General features: G+C 41.7%; 1 protein-coding gene across 2 annotated transcripts in view; it reads left to right on the forward strand.

Annotated features, from left to right (window-relative positions):
* Nucleotides 1–22,047, forward strand: part of LOC149324138 (PDZ domain-containing protein 2-like) — a 294,838-nt gene that overhangs the window by 201,065 nt on the left and 71,726 nt on the right. For both annotated transcript variants that reach the window (XM_089496933.1, XM_089496943.1), the window contains 2 exons: nucleotides 1,891–1,972; nucleotides 18,397–18,500. In XM_089496933.1, coding sequence (XP_089353059.1) covers nucleotides 1,891–1,972; nucleotides 18,397–18,500 — 186 coding nt within the window. The remainder of the gene's footprint in view (nucleotides 1–1,890; nucleotides 1,973–18,396; nucleotides 18,501–22,047) is intronic.

Below are 22,047 nucleotides of genomic sequence, written 5' to 3' on the forward strand. Positions count from 1 at the left end.
AATTCTAAGAGAGATCAAAGTGCAGCAGATGGGAATAAAGGAAATAAACAGATGATTGACAAATTGCTTTATAAAGGAAACAGTGAAAATCTTTTGTGTAGCAAGTATACCAAAAAATCAAACATATTCAAGAGATTGCTGAAGGTTCTGATTCAGACTTGAAGGTACAATCGTACAAGTCAGGAGAAGAGGTAGAATGTGAGGATTTTTCTGAGAAACAAAATACTTCAGAAAGTGAAGCAGAAATGGAAATAACGCCAAGTATTAGATGTTAACAGAAATGTTTAAATGAGTTTAAAGGAATGTTGAAATGAGTATTAGAGCCCCTTGATTTAGAGGATACTCAGAAAGATGAGCATCATAATAAAGGGGGGGGGGGAGGTAGTGATAACAAGGCAGCATCTGTTATGAAGAAACCAACTTACCAGGCATGGAGTTTCCTTTACCACCAATGTTCAAAGAATTAATAGATTTGGAATGGGAATGTCCATTGAATACTAGGAGATTTTTAGCTTTTAGCCAGATACTATATACAGTGAGCCCCGTGCCATACGCGGGCTTCACTTCCGTGGCTTTCAGCATAACCTGAAGCTGTGGGAGAATCTAATTAATAGTGTGTGCAGCTGTGGTGCACGTACCATGTGGTGGCGCTGCATGCATGCACCCCATTATTTTCAATGAGCCCGAGCATACATGATTTCCCCCTTACGTGGGATGTATGTGTCTGGAATGGATCCCCCACATAAGGAAAGCGAGCACTGTATATGTTTGAGAAAGATATGGACCATTTGAAAGTCCCATTAGTGACAGTCCAATTTCTGCTTTGATTTTTCACACGATAGTTCCTCAAGAAGGTGACACAGTACTTAATGCTATTGATGAGCGTAGAATACAATCCACACTTAAGAAAGTTCATGAGGCTTCTACACTGGCATTTAGATCATCCATGGCTGCTTCTATATTTGCTAAAGCAGCAGTGCTATGGACATAAGATGTCTTGGAGAAAGTTTTCAGCAAGGAAGAAAGGGTGTGACTCCTCCCCCAGTAGGGAAGGTCACAGGCAGTATTGACAAAAACAATATTCTGGTGCACGAAAGAATTCTGTTTTTTGGAGAGCTGTGGCCCAAAACAACAACAGGTAATTGAATCATTCAAGTGGTAAGCTAAGGTTATTGAACAGCATTTGCCAGAAAACAAAAAGTAGATATCTTCCATCACTGGTACCAAGGGATTTGGGGGGGAAAAGCTGTATCTAATGCAGCAGGCTGGAAAGAGCCGTCTAATAAAATAGATAAATGTAAATTGGCAAAGGCTGCCTTTGTCCGGATGGTGCTGCAGTCAGTGTTGTAGATTAGTAGTTAGGACAGCCACACACATCCAGTGAGAAGGGCATAGATACATCCCAAGTGGATTGCTCCTCCATGCCATCCATAGAATGAGAGACTGGTTGCTTGCCATTATTATTCCTTCTTGGATGACTCGGAGGAGCAGTCCATACCCACCCATGTTGTGTCTGCTTCAGGAGAATTTTAAAACGAAGGAATAAATAAACAAATAGTGGTAATAGAAGCTGATTTAAAATACTTTAAAAAGCTATAATTTTTAGCTATAGTATTTGTAATAGTTACATAACAGTTTAGATAGGGTGGCAGCAGACTTTGGAACAAAAACTGATGTGATCGAGGCACCAGTCAAAATGTTTTAAGAATTCTTTGGGCTTATATATTGATGCCATGTGAGGTAGGATGCGAGGTTCAACCCAATGTTGAAAGTGAGCCATATAAGAATGTATCATCATAGTAAGTAACTAATCTCATTTGTTCTAGTCCTAAGCATTTTTTTAACTTTTGGCAGCCTAAACATTCATGTTCATTTTCAAATTAATACTAGGTTTCAGAACAGGAAATGGATGAAGCCATCACACAAACTACTCAGAAAGAACACAAGGATGTTTCTTCATCTCACAGCACAGGTACCGTTCCAATTGTTTCTAACAATCTATCATAGCTAGCTCTTGAGTTCTACAGCATTACTGTAGACATCAGATAGCTAGAGATAGTAGAGCTACATCTCTGTATATATGCTGTATAAAGCAATGTTCTCAAAATTGGTTAGACGCAGTGAGATGTAGATGTACTTATTTTCACTAGCAGATGAACCAGTACTGTAGACTCTTCATACTTAATCTAAACAGTTACTGTAGCAACAAAACTAACATAAAGTCATATGGCACCTTAAACACTAACAAGTTTTATTTGGCATAAGCTGCTTAGGACCACAATCATGAGATTGGCTGTTTGAATCTCATTTATTCTGAATGCCTTGTATAGTCTGTTGGCCATCCTCTGCATGCACTGTGATGATATTTAGTATTATATAGTAGCCAGTTTTACTTCTCATATGCTCCTTATTCATCTGCTCCTGACATTCATAATAGGCACTGAGAAGAAATTGACATATTACGGTTTAAGATTTCCTTTGGCATTGCACTGGAATAGAATCAGGGTGGAAATATAAACTCAGTATTTTCAATTATTTGTATAAAATATATATGTGTACACAGCTGTCTATGTCTATAAAATTATCAAGGTTTGTTGTAAGCATTTCACTTAGTGAACATTGTTGTTTGAATAATCAAGTGAGAGTCAACCCAAGGTAGACAAAGCTCCTTAACTCTTGATAAGCTCTGAAATTACTCCCACCTCAATCTTTGCTCTAGACCCTTAGCATAAAAGTTAGAATATTATGCAGGGTGTGGTACTAGGCTAGTCCTTCACTTTTTCCCAACTAGCAGAAGTCTGCTGGGTTTATGCTGTCCAGACAGGACCTGACAATAATCCACATTGCAATAGAGTATGTTGGCCAAAGATAAATGCAGCACTTGTCTTGCCATGACCAGTTGTGTGTCCTGTTTCAGCTGTGGCCCTCTCAGAGGGGAAGCTCCCTGATCTGTGGCCAATGTAGCAAGCAAGGGAGCTTCCCCTCTGAGAGGGCTGCATTTATCTTTGGCCAACATACTCAAGCGAGAAAGCACCCTTTGGTCAGAGAACTCTTTTACATGCAAGATTATTATGTCATTTATTTTATGTTGTACTTTTATTATGCTGTTCCTACATGCTGTATTGTATTTTAACACTTTGTATGCAAATAGCCTTTGGTCTAAGCCAGGGGTCAGCAACCTACGGCCCGTGGGCCGGATCCAGCCCGCCAAGGCCTCGGGACCGGCCCCAGCCCGGTCCTGCCACCGCAGCTTGGGTGCCGCTCTGGGCGCCCGAGGGGGCCTTGCTGCCATCCTCCTCCTCTACCGTGCATGGCCACGTGGAGGAGGCAGAGGAAGAGGAGGGCAGCGAGGTCTGGGGCAGAGGCGGAGCCTCCTGCGCATGGCTGCACCACCTTCCCTGCCTCCCCGCGGAGACCGAGAAGGAGTGCGTGGGTCCGGGAAAGAGGGGAGGCCTCCAGTGCTGGCGCCCCCCGCCGGCTCTTTCCTGGCCTCTGACGGGGCCTGGGGCCCCTTAGAGGCCAGGAAAGAGGGGAGGCCTCCAGCGCTAGCGCCCCCGTCGGCTTTTTGTCGGCCTCTGACGGGCCCTGGGGCCCTGTCAGGGGCCAGCAAAGAGGGGGAGGCTTCCAGAGCTGGCCTGCCCCGGAGGCTAGAAGCTCCGCCCCCAGCAGGCAGCACCGCCCCCGGAGAGTGGAAGCTCCGGCCCTTGGCATGCGGCACCACCCCTGGAGGGTGGAAGCTCCTCCCCGTCATGTGCCCCTGCCCCCGGAGGGTGGAAGCTCCACCCCCCTGGCTCCGCCCCCCCAGTTATCTGAGGGATAGCAACCCGGCCCCCGGCTCAAAAAGGTTGCCTACCCCTGCATTAATAAATGATTGATTGATTGATTGATTTGGTCTGATCATATGCATACCATTGAAAACAATATCCCAAAACTGCTTCTCATTCTTTGTCCTCACAACTAGGGCTAATTGGCTCCATTATGTGTGTCTTTTTTCTGTTTTAAAAGTGCCTTATAAGACTACCTCATAACAGCTAAAGTGTTAAAGGAAGTGGTATTGTTATTTTTAAGTGACTGTTGAGAGTAGTTCATTAATGCTTTCCAGGGACCTCTACATTCTAGGTCAAACCATCTATTGGTTGCTACCCTATTAGGATTTGTTTGTTACAAACAAATTTGGGTCTGAGATTTTAAATAATGGTTTGATAAGCATGTAAAATACTTGAATTAACAACTAAGATGTCTTCACGGAGGGCTTTGAAAGTGTTACTCTCAAATAATTGAATGATGGAGGCACCCAAATTAATCAACCACCATATTCTGTGCTCATCCACATGAATTCTATTTAGATTTTGAGAAAGGCTTGGGTGGGGGAGAGACATTTCAAAATTAATTAACAGTGGCAAAGGAAAATGGTCACTTTCAACCCTGCTGTTAACTTCCAGTCTATGAATGTTAATAATCAGATTAACAGAAACCACAATATAATCTTCTGTGCTAGCTCCTCTGTTATAAAATAAAAATAAAACTTTAATTTATATCTCGCTTTTTGTTACCACAATCAAATCGGCGTACAACCTTTAAAAAATACAATATATACAATCCCCCTCTTAAAAAAGGATTAAACAATTCTATCCATTAAAATTACATCCAATAAAATCTAAAAACAATAATACGATAATAAAATAACAGTGGGCAGTCTTCGCTTATATATGTCTGTGGGGGGAGCATTACATGGCCGGGTTCTATTCCGAGAAGGCCCGCTGGAAGAGATCCGTCTTGACAGCTTTCTTGAAGCTCTATGGGTGACATAGGCATAGGCACCAAATGTTTTGTCATAATGAGTTCCATTAAGACATTGCAGATGGTGCGGGGAGGAGGATCTCTAAAAACCTCAGACCTTATTTATTCTAGTATCTTGGGAAACCCTAACAACCAGTGTGACTTGACCAGAATTAGTACCTTCCAGTTGTTTCAACTCTACCCCATTTCTTGTGTTGAAGTCGCCACACAGCACAGTTCTTCTGTAGGGATATTGATGGTCTAGGAGAGTAAGAGTTTCAGTTATTAGGACCTGAACATTTAGATAAGCTTGGTGGGATGTAAACATTTATACAAATGAGAGAACCAAAATGCCTACTCTCAATAAAGAGGGCCTGTATACACTGTGGATAGAAACTAGCCAATTGTTGGATATCAACTTGCTGGTCAACTGAGATAAATGTAGTAAGGCTGCCACTACCATGGCCTCTAGTACTTGTTTTAACAGCAGAAACAGAAAATAAATGGAATCCATGAAGAGATGGTAAATTAGTTTCATGAGCCCATGTTTCTTGGAAGCATAGAGTTTTAAACTTTTGTAGATAAGTTGCAAAAGCTGCATCATGGAACGTATTCGATAGTAAATTTAATTGGCAAACTGGTGTTGAATCAGTATCATCACAAATATTCAAGGATTGTGTTTGCACAGGGCTTTTTGTTTGGGAGACAACTCTTTCAAAGTAACTATATTATTAACTGTCTTTGGGCTCAACAGTTGTGCTGGAATTGTCAGGGCTGGCTCATCCATATAGGCAAACTAGGCCCATATTTTGCCTAGGGCGGTAAAATTTAGGGGCGGTGTAGCTGCTTTTTTTGTATATTTTTTGCATAATTAAACAATATTAAAGTGAAAATTCATTACAGCAAGCAACGTAAAAGCAAGCTACCATACGACTGTTTCTTTGTACAATGGCCAAAACATAAATGTACACCCCCTGTGTCTGTGGTATGGTCACATGGTGCATCATCCGCCTTCTGCATGCGCCTTGAATGTCAAGGTCAACAGCCCCCTCTCCCCTTGTCGCCCACGCACCTTACTCTCAGTGCCACAACATGGAACACCAGTGAAATTTTAACTTATGTCTATCCGATATCTGCTTTTCAAGGTAAATGTTTAGTTTAAAAAAGTTTTCACAGACTTCCCGCAAATGTTTTACCGCAACTGAACAGCTAATTTATGTTAAATACTGTATCTATATTTTATCCTGCAAAAAAATTGGGATTCCACTGTATATATTTTTTCTTTATGGTATTGGTTTAGCACCTTTTTTTAGGTAGCAGTATGGCTGATAGAAAGAAACCCTCTGGTGCTTGCTTCCGAAAAAGAAAAAAGTGCAGGGAAGAAAATGTTAAAAAATCTAAAGAGTATTTCGAAAATACCTTCATGGACAAAATGACAGGTCAGCACTAAAAGGGCCAGACAATGAAAAGCTGCCAACTTTTGCAGAAGCATCAGAACAAATTGTTGAAACAATAGTTGATGAGGAAAAATACCTTTCCCAAGAAGACAATACTGTAGTCTTGGACGCTACATCAAGTGGACATGAAATAAAAGAAGACAGCATAATTGAAGAATTAAAGAAAAAAGAATCAAGCACAGTAACAGTTGATTATGCAGATCCAGCTTCTTGGGAAACTGTAAAAATGACCCAACAAAACTTAAGAACTCTATTGGTGGAACATGGACCAAAACAAGTTAAAGGCAACTTTCCAAAAGATTCAAAAAATAAAAAATTCTCTGATATTCACTACAAAAGAAGGCTTTAAAATGGAGAAGAAATATATTGTGAATATCTACAGTACTCCAGATCAACCAACAAAGTATTCTGTTTTTGCTGTAAGGTTTTCAATGGGAACATTTCTTCTGCATTAGCCCAAAGTGGTTGTAGTGACTGGCACAACATTTCTGCAATTATTGTCCAACATGAAAAAAGTACTGAACATTTTACTAACTTCCAAAAATGGACAACATTAAAGAAAACCCTTGAACAAGGCTTGACCATTGACAAGTTCCATGTTAAGAAAATAAAAGAAGAAGAAATCTATTGGCAGAACATTGTGGAACGATTAATTGTTCTTGTTAGAACTCTTGGCTCTCAAAACTTGGCATGTAAGGTACAACTGAAAAACTGAATGCTCATGATAAATGACACCACCCGACTTACCGGGCCGCCGTTGTTGCTGAGGTGGAATGTGCCCTAGTCTCCGCAACTGCAGAGACCAGTCTTGCCCCAGCAGACTTTGGGCTGGCGGTAAGGCCCGCCATTGGCTGCTGGGGCGGAAATGGTGGCTCTTTTGCAGCAGGTTCTGGAACTACATGTCCCAGCTTGCATTGCAAAAGGGAAGAGGCCATGCTTGGCTGGCCCAGACCCCAAGCACAGCCTATTGGAGGAAGGGGCCTGGGAGGCAGTGCCTCTGCTCTTTCCAGCCCCCCTATTGGTGGGCGGGCCTATTTAAGGCCACGTCGTGTGCCATCCAGTGCCATTTTAACCCTAACAGTAACTGTATCAAAATTATTGAATATCTTGCCATTTTGCCTGCCAAACGTGAAGCAGAGGAATCCACCACCCTCTTCCCAAGTGTCATTAATGAGAACCCACAGCCACACCTCACAAGTGTTGTAGCTGCGTACATGAACTGAAACAAAAATTGGACATCACACAGATAAAATACAACATTTCTAAAAGGAGATGTAAAAAAATTAAAAAAGGACTTTTTGACCTTTTAGACTGCATAACAGATGGTGATACCGACTCTGAAGCCACCATTTCAGATTCAGCAGACGAGTAAATCGACAGTTATCTGGCTTTCTGCATATTTCTTCACATGTTTAATGTGTATATGTTATACACATCTTGTTCATGGACTGAAGGGTCTTTATGTGTACTTTTAAATTGATATACTTATACAGTTCCAATTTCTAAAGCACTTGTCTCAGTCCTAAGCCCCTTAACCCAGGGAGTTGTTACCAAGTATGGTTTTATATAAAATTTTGGGTGCCATGCGATCTGAAGCCATGACTCCTGACTGACCAACCCCACAGCCAGCCTCCATTAACCTAAAGGCGAGCAGACAGCAGAACTATTATAACACAACTTGGGGTGAGATAAGAAACAATCTGAAAAAAGGGGGAATTTACAACTATCATTGTTAGGATGAATAGCTTTAACACAAATGTATGTGCTCCCCAAAATGATATTCTTTTTTCCGACAATCCCTGTTGTAACATCCAACAATATATTTAAAATATGGAACAGAGAAATTTGGGACTTTAGTTGGCAGGGGAAAAAAATCTAGGATCAAATTAGCCAACTTACAAGATTTTAGAGAGAGAGAGAGGAGGGTTAGATTTACCCAACTTACAAATTTATTACAATGCATGTGTATATACCTGGATAAAAGATTGGATAAACCTAAAAAATAAAGAATTATTGGCACTAGAAGGAGTCAATCTAGAAAAAGGTTGGCATGCTTACCTCTGTTATGAGCAAAAAATTGTAAAGAATGGAATAAACATATGATAAGGAGAGTCCTGATGAAAGTCTGGGAAAAATACAAAAAAACATTTCTGTACTAAACTACTGAGATGGACCTCGGTTCAATAAGCTTTTTACAAATCGGAATCCCCCCAAAAAGAGAAACGGGTCACCTATAAAGATATATTTGTGAAAACCAGGCTGCCTGCCTTTGCCTCTGAGAGCAAGCCCTCAGGACACTGACCTTCCTCTTCTTCCATCCCCACTCCATTGGGACTCAGGAAGCAGCAGCAACACCAGCAGCAAGGCAGTGAGTTGGGCATGGCCTGGAGCCTTTTCCCCTTAAAAGGGCACTGCTCCACCCTCCCCCCCCCCCTTTGTTAAGACCAGGCTGTCCATGGCTCCACACATCTCTCCCAACCTGATCCCCATCCGTCCCCTCCCTATCTCCCAGCTTCCCTTCTTCTGCTCACTTTGGAACTGTTGCTCCGCTGCTTCAACAGCGGCAGTGGTTCATGATCTTTTTCTTTCCTGGTCTCTCAATCTTCTTGCTCTGACTGAAACTTGGCTCCCAGCCCATGATACTGTTACCTCCGCCGCCCTTTCTTATGGCGGTCTTTCTTTTACTCTTTCAAGCTGTCCTGAAGGCAGAGGAGGAGGGGTCGGCATCTTATTGTCCAACTCCTGCCAGTTTCAACTCTTTTCTCTCCCCCCCCAGCTATTGTTTTTGTTCCTTGAAATCTCACTCTATTCTTTCCTTTACAGCTGCGTGTTGCCGTCACTTATCGCCCCCCCCGGTTCTGCCAACCAATTTCTTTCTGATTTTGAGTCTTGGCTCACGTTTTTTCTTTCTGATTCTGTTCCCTCTTTGATTCTCGGTGACTTCAATATCCATATTGATGATCCTACAAATTCTTCAACCTCTTGCTTCAATCCCCTCTTAGCTTCCTTCGATCTTCTACTTCACTCTAACTCTTCAACTCACTCTCTCGGTCACTGTCTTGACCTTGTTCTTGTTGCAAAGTGTGTCATCTCTCACTACTTGGCATTTGACTTTACTCTTTGTGATCATCATTTAATCTCTTTTACTCTCACTTATATCCCACCCCTTCGCCATACTTCCTTCTGCCAATTTCATAATCTCCAATCTGTTAACTCTAATCTTCTCACTCAGTCCTTGGATTCATCACTTGCTTCTCTTAATCTTGGGGACTCTGCATATTCAGCTATGTCCTTGCTCAATTCCACTCTTTCCTCAAGTCTTGACAGCTTTGCCCCTGTATCTACACACGTGTCTTCCTCTTCCTCTATAACTAGGCCTCAGCCCTGGATCACTCCCATCGTTAGATTCCTCCGGTCCTGTTCTCAAGCGGCCGAACGTCTGTGGAGAAAGTCCAGGGAGTGGACCGATTCTATCCATTATAAGTTCATTCTCTTTTCCTTTTCACATGCATTAGCTATGGCAAAACAGAATTATTATAAACTATTGATCTGCGCCAATGAGAGGCGCCCGCAGTGTTTGTTCTCTTGTTTCAACACACTACTAAAACCTCCTGCTCCCCCTGTTTCTTCATTATTTTCTCCTTCCGATTTTGCCAATCATTTCATTACAAAAATCACTACTATTCGGTCGGAGTTGACTCTTTCTGATTTGGTTCCCACCATTAATCTCCTGGGCCTTCCTACTAACAAATTCTCTGCATTTTCTCCTGTTTCTCTGGATGAACTCTCTACGCTGCTGAACTCTTCCAAACCCACAACCTGTTTCCTTGACCCAATTCCTTCTTGTCTTCTAATCTCCATAGCTCCTTCTTTTTTGCCCTCCCTTCTCTACATCTTTAACCTCTCTCTTTCTACTGGCTCCTTCCCCATAGCCTTTAAACACACTCTAGTTTTCCCTATTCTGAAAAAACCTTCTCCCAACCCTTCTTCCTTGTCTAGCTATCGCCCAATTTCTCTTCTTCCTTTTCTTTCTAAGGTTCTAGAACGAGTCGTCTACTCTCGCTGTCTCGAGTTTCTCAAAACCATTTTGTACCCTTTCCAGTCTGGTTTCCACCCACGACAGTCCACAGAGACGGCCCTCACCAAGATCTCGAATGATCTCCTGCGGGCCAAGGCAGATGGCCTTTACTCTATCCTTGTCTTCCTTGATCTGTCTGCAGCCTTCCACATCATGGACCCCTGTCTTTTAGTTGACTTACTTTCTGACTTTGGCTTCTCGGGCTCCGTTCTCGATTGGTTTAAATCTTACCTGTCAGATAGATCTTTTGCAGTGGTCTCGGGTGGCCAGACTTCATCCTCTGTTCCCCTATCTGTTGGAGGTCCTCAGGGTTCTGTTTTGGGTCCCCTCTTGTTCTCTCTATACACACTGTCTCTTGGTAAACTTATCAGCTCTTTTGGTTTCTCTTATCATCTGTACGCCATTGATACCAGTTGTATCTCTCCACCCCGACCTTTCGCCAGTTTCATCTTGTCAGACAGCTGTTTCCCACTGGATGTGCCATCGGCGCTTGAAGCTCAGCAAGTCCAAGACGGAGCTTCTTGTTTTCTCTCCTAAGCCCACCCTTCAATATTCCTTTTCTATCTCTGTCAACAACATCTCTATTCAGCCAGTTCAGGAAGCCCGCAGTCTTGGTTTCATTTTCGACTCCTCTCTGTCATTTATCCCTCAGATCCAGGCCACAACCAAGGTCTGTAGATTTTTTCTCTATAATATTTCCAAAATCCGTCCATATCTCTCTGCTTCTACTGCAAAGACTTTGGTCCATGCCCTAGTGGTCTCGCGACTTGACTACTCCAACCGTCTCTTGGCAGGGCTTCCTCTCTCTCACCTCCACCCAGTGATGTCTGTTCAGCACTCAGCTGTTCGTATTATCTCACTCACTCGCCGGTATGACCATGTCGCCCCCCTATTGTCATCCCTTCACTGGCTCCCCTTTCCCTTCCGCATTCAGTACAAGCTTCTCCTGCTCACTTTTAAAGCCCTGCATGGGCTGGCCCCTCCCTATCTCTCTGAACTTCTTTCTCCCTACATTCCCACTCGTTCGCTCCGTTCTGGTAGCCAAGGTCTCCTGTCCCAGCCCAGGATCTCCATGGCCCTGTCCCGGATTCTTCCCTTTTCGCTTGCTGCCCCTCACTCCTGGAACCTTCTCCCCTTACAAGCACGACTCAACACATCTCTAACCAGCTTTAAAACCGAGTTAAAGACCATATTGTTTAGGGAAGCGTTCCCTGGGAGTCTGTGATTGTGACCTGGTTGTTTTGATGCTTAATATTGGATATTTGTTGTTTTAACTTGTTTTCTTATGTTTTTAATTTGTTGTTTTAACTTCTAGATTGTACGCCATAGGCAAGCTTTTTATATATTCCTGATTTTACTTGGTTTTGTATAGCGATTTACAGCGCTTTATAAATAAAGCTAATAATAATAATATTAATAAAAAACAAAAAATGTACAGCAGATAAAAACAATTGACTAGCTTAAAAAAGAAGGTATAGAAATGCATTGACTTTCGTACCTTAAGTTAAAAGGAAGATTTGTAAAGGACAGTAATGATATTAGAATTGGGTTAGAATCAAACATCTTGGATAAAACACACTCAATTGGGGGAAAACATATGATAATAAAGATATACAGAATATTGTTGGACATCGAATTAAAGGAAGAAATTGTAAAAAAGAGCATGATTAAATTGATGCAGGATATTAAAGAACCAATATTATTGAATAGTTGGGAGAGAGTATGGAAAAAAAAACCTTAAAGTTTACTAAAAGTGCCAACCTAATTAAAAACTACTATAAATTTCTATATAGATGGCATATGTCCCTGTTGAAATTAGCCAAAATAAAAAATATAAACGATAGTAGATGTTGGAAATGTGAAGAAAACAACGCTTTCCTATATCATATGTGGTGGGTTTGCAAAGAGGCGAAAAGTTTTTGGGAAGAGATTCATAGAAATATTGAAAATATTTTTCAATTTAATACAGAAATGAAACCCCAACTATATCTGTTAAATATCACAGAAGATTTCAGAGGAAAATTATGCCGTGAAGAGATAGAAGTGGTCTTATACTTAATAACTGCTTCCTGTTTAGTCTTTGCAAAATATTGGAAAGGGGGAAATCAAAATTTACAGGAAGTATGGGTAATCAAGGTGAACGAATTAATAGTGATGGATAAGATAACTATGGCAACTAATGGCAAAACAGAACAAAAATTTCAAAGAAAATGGGGAAAAGTGAACAAATTATGGAACTAAAGTCAGCTACAGAAAAGTAGCTGTCTCCCCTCTTGTCGAGATAAAAAGGAATAACTAAATTAAGTTACAGTTACTATATGGGATGGTGAGCAAGGCCCAATCAAGGAAGATAACAGAAGTGACAGTGTTATCTTACCGTGTACAGTATAGGATAACCGTGTGTTAATTTTGTTGTTAAGCAATGTTACGTTAATTTTTTTGTTGTATGTATATATGTCTAATATGTATATTACATGTTTATAATAATAAAAAAGTATAAAAAAAAGAAAGTACTGGTGCATCAATGACTGAGAGAGTTCTTGAACATTTAAATAGTATGTCATTATTAGTTGAGAATATTCGAGGACAAGGTTATGAAAATGCTTTGCACAGAAGTCACACCTTGTGAGTCATCAGGCAGTCCACACAAGAGACAAACCGTTTAAATGCCAGAACTGTGGAAAATGCTTTGCACAGAAGTCATACCTTGTATTGCATCAGAAAGTCCACACAGAGTCAAATCATACAAATGTCAGCCTTGTGGGAAATGTTTTACTCAAAAGTCAGTCCTTGTCACTCATCAGAGAGCCCACACAGGAGAGAAACCCTTCATTTTCAACAGAAGAGGAGTCCACAACTTGCATCCTTCCCATTAACACTGAAAAGGGGAAATGCAAGAAGATCTGGTTGACTGCAAAGAGGATGTAGATACCATATTTATAGCACAAAATTTCAGAAGACCTGAAAGTGCAGTCCTATGCAAGTGTATTTGGAGCCATCCAGCCCCATGGATCAGATAGGGAAGATAAGGCCTCTGCCATATGAAAGAAACAACCTATACACACAACAGCAGGGACCTCAGTTAGGGCAACTGCATGGTCATGGATTTCCAGGACAACCATACAGGCCTCAGACTCCCCGGGGATATCCAATGGGAAGTCTAAGCAGGATGCAAGCTACAATGGATGGTGTCTCTTATTCCTCAGATTCCTCCGTATGGACAGGAAGGCTCTAGTGGATATGGGCAACAGATCCAGACTCCCAATTACAACCAGCAGAGTCCTCATACACAGCAGCAGTAGCAGCAGCAGCCGCCGCCACCACTTTCCTTTGCCCAGCAAACACCATTTCAGACCCCACATGTTCAGCCTCATCAGCAACAACAAACTCAGTCTTAGCCCCCATAGCTTCAGTCATCCCCTCCCCTCTAGTTTCAGCAGCAGTCGGAGCCACCACATCAGCAGTCTCCACCTCTATCCTCAGCAGCCAACCACTCCCCATCAGCAGCATCCAGAGTCAGCTTCCCTACTCTCAGCAGCAGTCATAGTCACCCTACCACCAGCAGCAGCAAACTCAGCAGTCTGCTACTTCGGCGCTTTCTCAGCAGTTGGCATCCTGCCCTCAATCACAGCAGTAGTCTGCATATTCTTAGCAGCACTTCCCACCTCCACAGGCATTATCTCAAGACTCATTTGTGTCCCAAGCATCATCCGCTGCCTCAGTGGCTTCCAGTAAAGGGCAGAAAGATGTGAATTTAAATCTTCAATCAAGACCCTCTAGCTTGCTGATCTCTGGTTCAACAGACATAAGAGGAATTGTAGACTGTTCAAATGTTAGTACAATTCTCTTATGTGTAGATATACTGGGAATCCAGTCCACAGCAAGCATATAAATAATAATAATAATAATAATAATAATAATAATAATAATAATAATGCTATAGGGGTGTATATGTAGAAGATGGCTCAGAGAAAGTCTAATAGCTCTATAGGACCTCCATCTACCATTGTTTGTTCTGATATAGGTGATTTGCAGCATGACCTGGTTGGCTTGCAGAATCTTGTTACATTTTCCCTTTCCCAGCTCCTTTGAAACAGCCGATGAAACACTGATTCTGTTCTTTTTGCATCCCAGCTTTTCTTCCTTACTGGGTCTCGTGCTGTTAAATTGAGCAAAGCTTTCTTTTAGAGCTGTATGTTTTTGTATAAAATTGTCAAAGGAGAATTTAAGAAGCTCCAGTTGATTACCAATTTTTTCTAAGCGTCCATAGATTGAAATAACAGTGTGGGCTGTTAAAAGGCATTGTTTGGTCACAAACTCTGGAGAGTGTGATTGTTGTTCAATATGTTGTTTTTTCTCAGTAATGAACAATTCCTGAAGGACAAGCTGCTTTGCCCCATTTGACTCCAAGGATATGCCTTCCTGATAAGCAGCCAAATAATTGCCATAATTTTCAAAAGGCTCAGATAAAGTTTCACTTTCATTATCCAAAGCTGAGAAACTGTTATAATGGGTAAACACTGAGCTTAAGTTTGAGATACTCACAGTTCTCTCCCAGTCAAGCAATTAATCAATTTTGAGTTGTTTGGAGGCCTTGTTGTGCTTAACTATCTTTGGGCTTGTTTTGGAATGTTTTCCCCCTTCCCATTAAAAAAGACAAACAAAAAACCCTGTCATAGCTTGTCACGGTAAAAAACAAAAGCACAAACAAATTCAAACCCATGAAATGTTAAATTCCCAAGGGATAATAGTTCTTGACTTCCATCTCAGCCTAGGAGAGATGCTGATAGAGCTGAGTAGTTGCCTACCCCTGCTCTAACTGCTTTAACACCTCAGAAAGAGAAGCAGCTACACCTCTCTCTTTTTCTTTCCCGACTCTGCCATTGTCACACCTTCTCCCGTTGATCACTGAGTAGTGAATCCCATCCTTCCCATGGCTCCACACATTTCTCCGAACCTGATCCCCATTCGGCCTCTCCCTGTCTCCCTGCTTCCATTCCTCTGTGCCCTCTGGAACTGTCGCTCTGCTGCCCCTAAAGCAGCAGCAAGTCATAACCTTTTTCTCTCTAAATCATTTAATCTCCTCGCTCTCACAGAAACCTGGCTCCCAGCCCATGATACTGCAACCCCCGCTGCCCTTTCTTCTGGTGGTCTCTCTTTCACCCACACAAGCTGCCCTGAGGGTCGAGGAGGAGGGGTTGGTATCTTGCTATCTAACTCCTGCCAATTTCAAGTTCTATCATTTCCCCCCAGCTATCATTTCTCTTCCTTTGAGTTTCACCCTATTAGACTCTTTTCTCCTTTACAGCTCCGGGTTGCAGTTATCTATCGCTCTCCTGGTCCTGCCACCCAATTCCTCTCTGACTTTGAATCATGGCTGACATTCTTTCTTTCAGATTCCACCCCCACTTTGATCCTAGGTGACTTTAATATCCACGTTGACAATTCCAATAACCCTACAACGTCTCGCTTCAACTCTCTCCTAGCTTCTTTTGGCCTCCAACCACATTCCAAATCTCCAGCTCATTCCCTCGGTCACTGTCTTGGCCTAGTTCTTGCTGCAAACTGCGCCATTTTTGATTACCTGGCACTTGACTTTCCACTATCTGATCATAACTTAATCTCCTTTGCTCTCACTTATACTCCACCTCCTCATCACACTGTTCAACACTATTTTCGTGATCTTTGGTCTGTTAACTCTAATCATCTTGGTCAGACCCTGGACTCATCTCTCTCTTCCCTAAATCTTGGGGATTCTGCTGACTCAGCAATGTCTTTATTTAACTCCACTCTTTCCTCGACTCTTGACCGCTTTGCCCCTGTCTCTGTTCACACTTCTTCCTCTAAGACTAGGCCTCAGCCCTGGCTTACCCCATTATCAAGTTTCTCCAGTCCTGCCAAACGTCTTTGGAGAAAGTCCAAACAGTGGGCTGATTTTATCCATTACAAATTTATTCTTTCTTCTTTCTCATGCACCCTGTCTATGGCAAAACAGAATTATTACAAATCATTGATCTCCGCCAATGAGAGGCGCCCGCAGCGTTTGTTCTCCATCTTCAACTCGTTGCTTAAACCTCCTTCTCCTCCTGTCTCTTCATCATTCTCGCCTAATGACTTTGCTAACTATTTCATCTCTAAGATTACCACTATTCGCTCTGAGATAGTCCCTCCTGATTCTTCTTCTGCTCTTAATCTTCTATCGCCCTCACCTAAATTTTTTTCTGTGTTTCCTCCTACTTCTTTGGATGAACTCTCTACACTTCTGAACTCTTCCAAACCTGCAACCTGTTCTCTTGACCCAATTCCTACTCGCCTTCTAATCTCTATAGCTCCCTCCTTTCTGCCCTCGTTTCTCCATATCTTCAATCTCTCTCTCTCTACAGGCTCCTTCCCTTCGGACTTCAAACATGCTCTCATTTCCCCAATTCTGAAGAAACCTTCCCTTGACCCCTCCTCTCTGTCTAGCTATCGTCCGATTTCTCTTCTTCCCTTTCTTTCTAAAGTTTTGGAATGGGTTGTTTATTCTCACTGTCTTGAGTTTCTTGAAGCCAACTCCATCCTCGATCCCTTTCAGTCTGGTTTCCGCCCAAGGCATTCCACAGAGACAGCTCTCACTAAGATCTCAAATGACCTTTTACAGGCCAAGGCTAATGGCCTTTACTCTGTTCTCATCCTTCTCGATTTGTCTGCAGCCTTTGACACCGTTGATCACTGTCTCCTAGTTGGCATACTCTCTGACCTTGGGTTCTCAGACTCTGTTCTCGACTGGTTTAGATCTTATTTGTCTGGCAGATCTTTTGCAGTGGTTGCAGGAGGTCAGACTTCTTCTCCTGTTCCCTTATCTATTGGAGTTCCCCAGGGCTCTGTTCTGGGCCCCCTTCTGTTTTCTCTCTACACACTGTCCTTAGGTAAACTCATTAGCTCTTTTGGTTTTTCCTACCATCTGTACGCCAACGACACCCAGTTGTATCTTTCCACCCCCGACCTTTCTCCAAGGCTTGAACAGCAAGTTTCGTCTTGTCTCACAGCTATCTCGCAGTGGATGCGCCATTGGCGTTTGAAGCTCAACATGTCCAAGACGGAGCTTCTTGTCTTTCCTCCTAAGCCCACCCTTCAACACTCCTTTTCTGTCTCCGTGGACAACATTTATATTCAACCAGTCCAACAAGCCCGCAGTCTTGGTTTTATCTTTGATTCTTTGCTGTCGTGTATCCCTCAGATCCAGACCACAGCCAAGGCTTGTAGATTATTTTTATACAATATTGCCAAAATCTGACCTTATGTCTCCGCCTCTACTGCCAAGATCTTGGTTCATGCCCTAGTGGTCTCACGACTTGATTACTGTCACTGAGGGAGAACGAAACAGTTGGTCCCTCTGAGAGAGAGTGTGAGTTATGACAGTTGGTGTAAGAGTAACTGCCTCTCTGTTTTGCTGTTATGGTTGTTTGGTTGGCAAAGTAATTTATTTATTAGAGTAACTTATTTATTAAAGCCCTCGTGTAGAGTGAAGGCTTGAAGTGCTCTTGTTGTTATTTCTCAAGCCGGGAGCTTAAGGCTATTTGCAGCGGTGAAGGAATATTTTCCTTCTTGGCCTGAATACATTTGCAGACATCTCTTCAGATTCCTTCTAACTGGTGTCCTGTCGACATGGTTCAACTCTGTAGGTGGTCGTGGTGAACACAACACGTCTTTCCATTCCCTAACAATCCCGGCCATGTAACGCTCCCCCCACAGTCATATACAAGCGAAGACTCTGCCCACCGTTATTTTATTATTGTAGTATTATTTTTAGATTTTTATCGTCTGCAATTTTAATGGATGGAATTGTTTAATCCTTTTTTAAGGGGGGGTTGTATATATTGTATTTCTTAAAGGTTGTACGCTGCTTTGATTGTGGAAACAAAAAGCGGGATATAAATTAAAGTTTTATTATTTTGTTTATTATTATTTATTATCAAATAAAAAATAAAATAAAAATTGTATCCCACATTTGCACCACCAATAGGGATGGTATTATAGCTTACGTGTATGCTATTTTGCAATTCAAAATCCTCACTGTCTAACTCAATTAATGTTTAACAGGAAATCTTCCAAAAAGTCCATCCCCTTCTGTGAAATCTAAACAGACAGAAGCTTCCCTGCCCTTGAGCTGGACAATGAAGCGCTTCTTGGAGCCAGTGAGTCAGGTAAAACAATTAGAATTAGAATTCAACAATAATATAATCTTGTTTTGAAGGTGAACTGTAGCAGATCATTATACTGTTTAGGCAATCCAGTTTCATACCGTTTTAACTGCCATGGCCCAGTGCTATGAAATCATGGGAATTGTAGTTTGTTGTCACACCAGAGTTTGCTGAGAGAGAAGGCTAAATGTCTCTGAAAACTAGAATTCTCAGGATCCCATAGCACTGAATCATGGCAATTAAAAGGGTGTCAAACTGGATTTATTTCTGCAGTGCGGTTGCAGCCTAACACATTTCTATTTGGCACAAAGCTTCCTGGACCCCTTTCATGTCAAAATAAATATCTTAAAAGGACTGAAAGATTCTTTGTTTGGTTTTAATGGTAATTTTGAGAGTTGAAATAAGTTACAATTATTTTTATTCAATCAGGGTTACGTTTATTTGCAAAAGATCCGCCATTTTAACATTATGGGAATTTTACGGGGATTTTGACTGAATATTCCGTGTGATGTGGGGGAATTCTGTGTGTTCTGGACAAACGTTTTGGGAAATTATCTTCAAGGCTTGTTGGCAACACTGAGCAGCAGGCGCTGCATAACAATGGTGTCTGCCCGCGCACTGTCGCGGCTTGGAGGGAGCCAGTTAGACACTGGAGCGAGCGCCAGGCCCTGTAGGAAGGAGCTGGCTGGAGCTCCTTGCCAGGCAGCCCTTTTCCCAGGGTCACGTTTGGGTAGAGAAGGGTCAGAAAGATGAAGAGAAGTCAAAAGGGGAACAGAAGGGCGCCATCCGCTGCGACCCCAGGTACAAACAGGGAGTCTCGGATGTCACTGGCAGAGGGTCTCCATGCCAGTTGCGCTCCCCTGCCCGCTCCTTGCAAACAAGGAATAGGCTCGCAGCCCTCCAGCCCTCAGTTCCGAGGTCCGGGCTGCCATCACACTTCAGCATTTCTTCAGGCGAGTGCTGGCATACCGAGAGACAAGGTGAAGATTACACGAACGAAAGATCTTGGAGGACTTAATAAAAGGCCTATGGAGAGAGAAAGTAGAGCTTCTTACTGCTACAGGTAAAGAAAGGGCCTGCCTTCCAGAACCTTATTGTCCTCTTCCCAGATAGGCCTTCGTGGAGCTCTTGAAATGAAAACAGGTGGAAGAGAGAAGGAAGGAGGAGGAGGAGCAGCAGCAGAGGCAGGTCCTGGATGCTGCCTTTGACAGAGACATGGAAGAGCTGGTGGCTGTATTGGAAGAGCCTGGGTTTCCCCAGCTAACGACATCCACAAAGGCCAGCCAGGTGAAGAAAGTGGCTGTCCCACTCACCCACCAGCTTCTACAGACTGAGAGTCTGTCATCAGACCTTAAAACGTCAAAGGGGGTACGACAGCCCTCAAAAACCCACGAAGACTCAAAAATCCATCTCGCTCCTTCACCTGACACACTGATCCAGGAGTTGGAGAAGGCCATTCACTGCCTGGAAAAGGCAAAAAAAGATAAGAAAGAAAAAATAGAACAAATTTCATTCTGGTGCAATCAAGCGGAGAGAGCCTTCCCAGCCAGATGGGCAAAATCATTCGGGGGTGTACTTTCAACTTCCCAACACATCCAGGCCCTATGGGCCAAATTCCAAGAACTTCAGGCAAGGTGCAACTACTATGATGAGACATTAGAAAAGATAAAGTCAATTTGTGATGCACCATCTGTGGCAAGATCTTTACCCCAGCTTCAGTATGGATCCGCATATCCGATTGCAAAATATCAGATACAGTTCAAACAGCCCTAGGTTCTGTAGAAACCAGAGTCTTCCAGGAACAGTTAGGAACAATTCTAAGAGACAGAAAATGGGAAAAAAAAAAAAAAAAAAAAAAAAAATATCTGGGACGGACAAAATAAATTGTTTCTTGTCAATTATTGAATACTGAGTATTATTTATTTATTATTTATTATTATAAAAAGTTATCGGAGCGGCTTACAATTTGTTAATTAGAAATTATTTAATTAATATTATTATTAAATAGATTTTGGTTTAGTTATTACAATTTTTAATTATTTAATTTTAATAAATTGTAATAAATATAAAAATAAATATATTATAAATATAAATAATAATAAAACATATTTAATTGCAATAATTACAATTATTACAATAAATATATTTATTTAATTATTACAATTATTTAATTATTTAATTGTAATATTTATTGTAATAATTATTTAAATGTAAGAAATTGTAATCTTAACATAAACGTAAATACAATATAAATCTAAATAATAATAAAATATATTTAATTGTAATAATTACATTTATTACAATAAATATATATATTATTTAATTATTAAAATTATTAGTTAATTTTAAAATACATCCTTCTAAAAGCATAGAGAAAAACAGAGAAAATGAAGAAAAAATCAATTTATCAAGTTATGTAGTTTATTTAATTAAATTAATTTTTTAAAATTAAAAAAATGATTTAGTTTATATACAGCCATTAATTCTATTTTTCACCTTGGAGCCTGAGACTGGCCAGCAACGCTCCCTCTCTGCCAAAAGAGGGCGCCCCAGGACAGTGAAGAATCATCACCATCATCATAAGCGTCAAGGGACCATGCAACAATTAATGCACAACTATGATCCCTTATAATATTAATAACAATTTGTTTTATTTATATACCACTATTCCAAAGATCATAGCGGTGAACAGCAGGTAAGCTAATTAGCAAGTAAGCTAATTTGCCCCCAACAGTCTGGGTACTCATTTTAGCGACCTCGGAAGGATGCAAGCCTGAGTCGAGCTTGGGCCCTTTTGCTGGTCTTGAACTCGCAACCTTGTGGTTTCGAGTAAATGGCTGCAGTACAGGCATTTAACCACTGCACCACCAGGGCTCCATGGAAGTGGTTGGACATTTTTGTCTAATATAGAATATCTACATTCAGTTGAAGGTTACGGAAGCCAAGTTGTGGGTCATGTGATTACATTACCCATGGACATACGTTGTGCATAGACACTTTGCTAGGCATGTGTAGCTCCTCTAGCGCAGTTCTATGGTCAGCTTTAACCAAAAGCCATACTAAGTGACCCCCGAGATTCCTAGAGAGAACTCTTCTCTAGGCCTTTGTAGCTCCTCCAGCGCAACTCTATGGTCAGTGTCTGGCAGATGTTGACCACAGAGTTGAACTGGAGGACCTAGAGATGCCTAGAGAGGTGTTCTATTAGGTGTTTTTGTTATTTGCCGGTCTTTCCATATTCCTGAGGGTCCTGTGCCCCTAACGCCGACCAATATGGAGGGAGAAGTGTATTGGGGTGGGAATGTCGCATTGGGGAAATACAGTTCCAAGACCTAGCTCTGTCAGTCTGGAAAATACAGTCTGCAAAGGGATCTTGCGGCACCTTTGAGACTTGACTGAAAGGGAGAAGTCGGTAGCCTGAGCTTTCCTAGACTTGAGCCCACTTCCTCAGAGGCATGTGGGCTAATAATAATAATAATAATAATAATATTTATTTGTATACCGCCCTATGGGAAACCAATCCGGGCGGTTGACAACAGTAAAATATAAAATA

Source organism: Sceloporus occidentalis, unplaced genomic scaffold (genome assembly GCF_023333645.1).
Source record: "Sceloporus occidentalis isolate IW3139 unplaced genomic scaffold, rSceOcc1.0.p SCAF_1, whole genome shotgun sequence".
Taxonomy (NCBI): domain Eukaryota; kingdom Metazoa; phylum Chordata; class Lepidosauria; order Squamata; family Phrynosomatidae; genus Sceloporus; species Sceloporus occidentalis.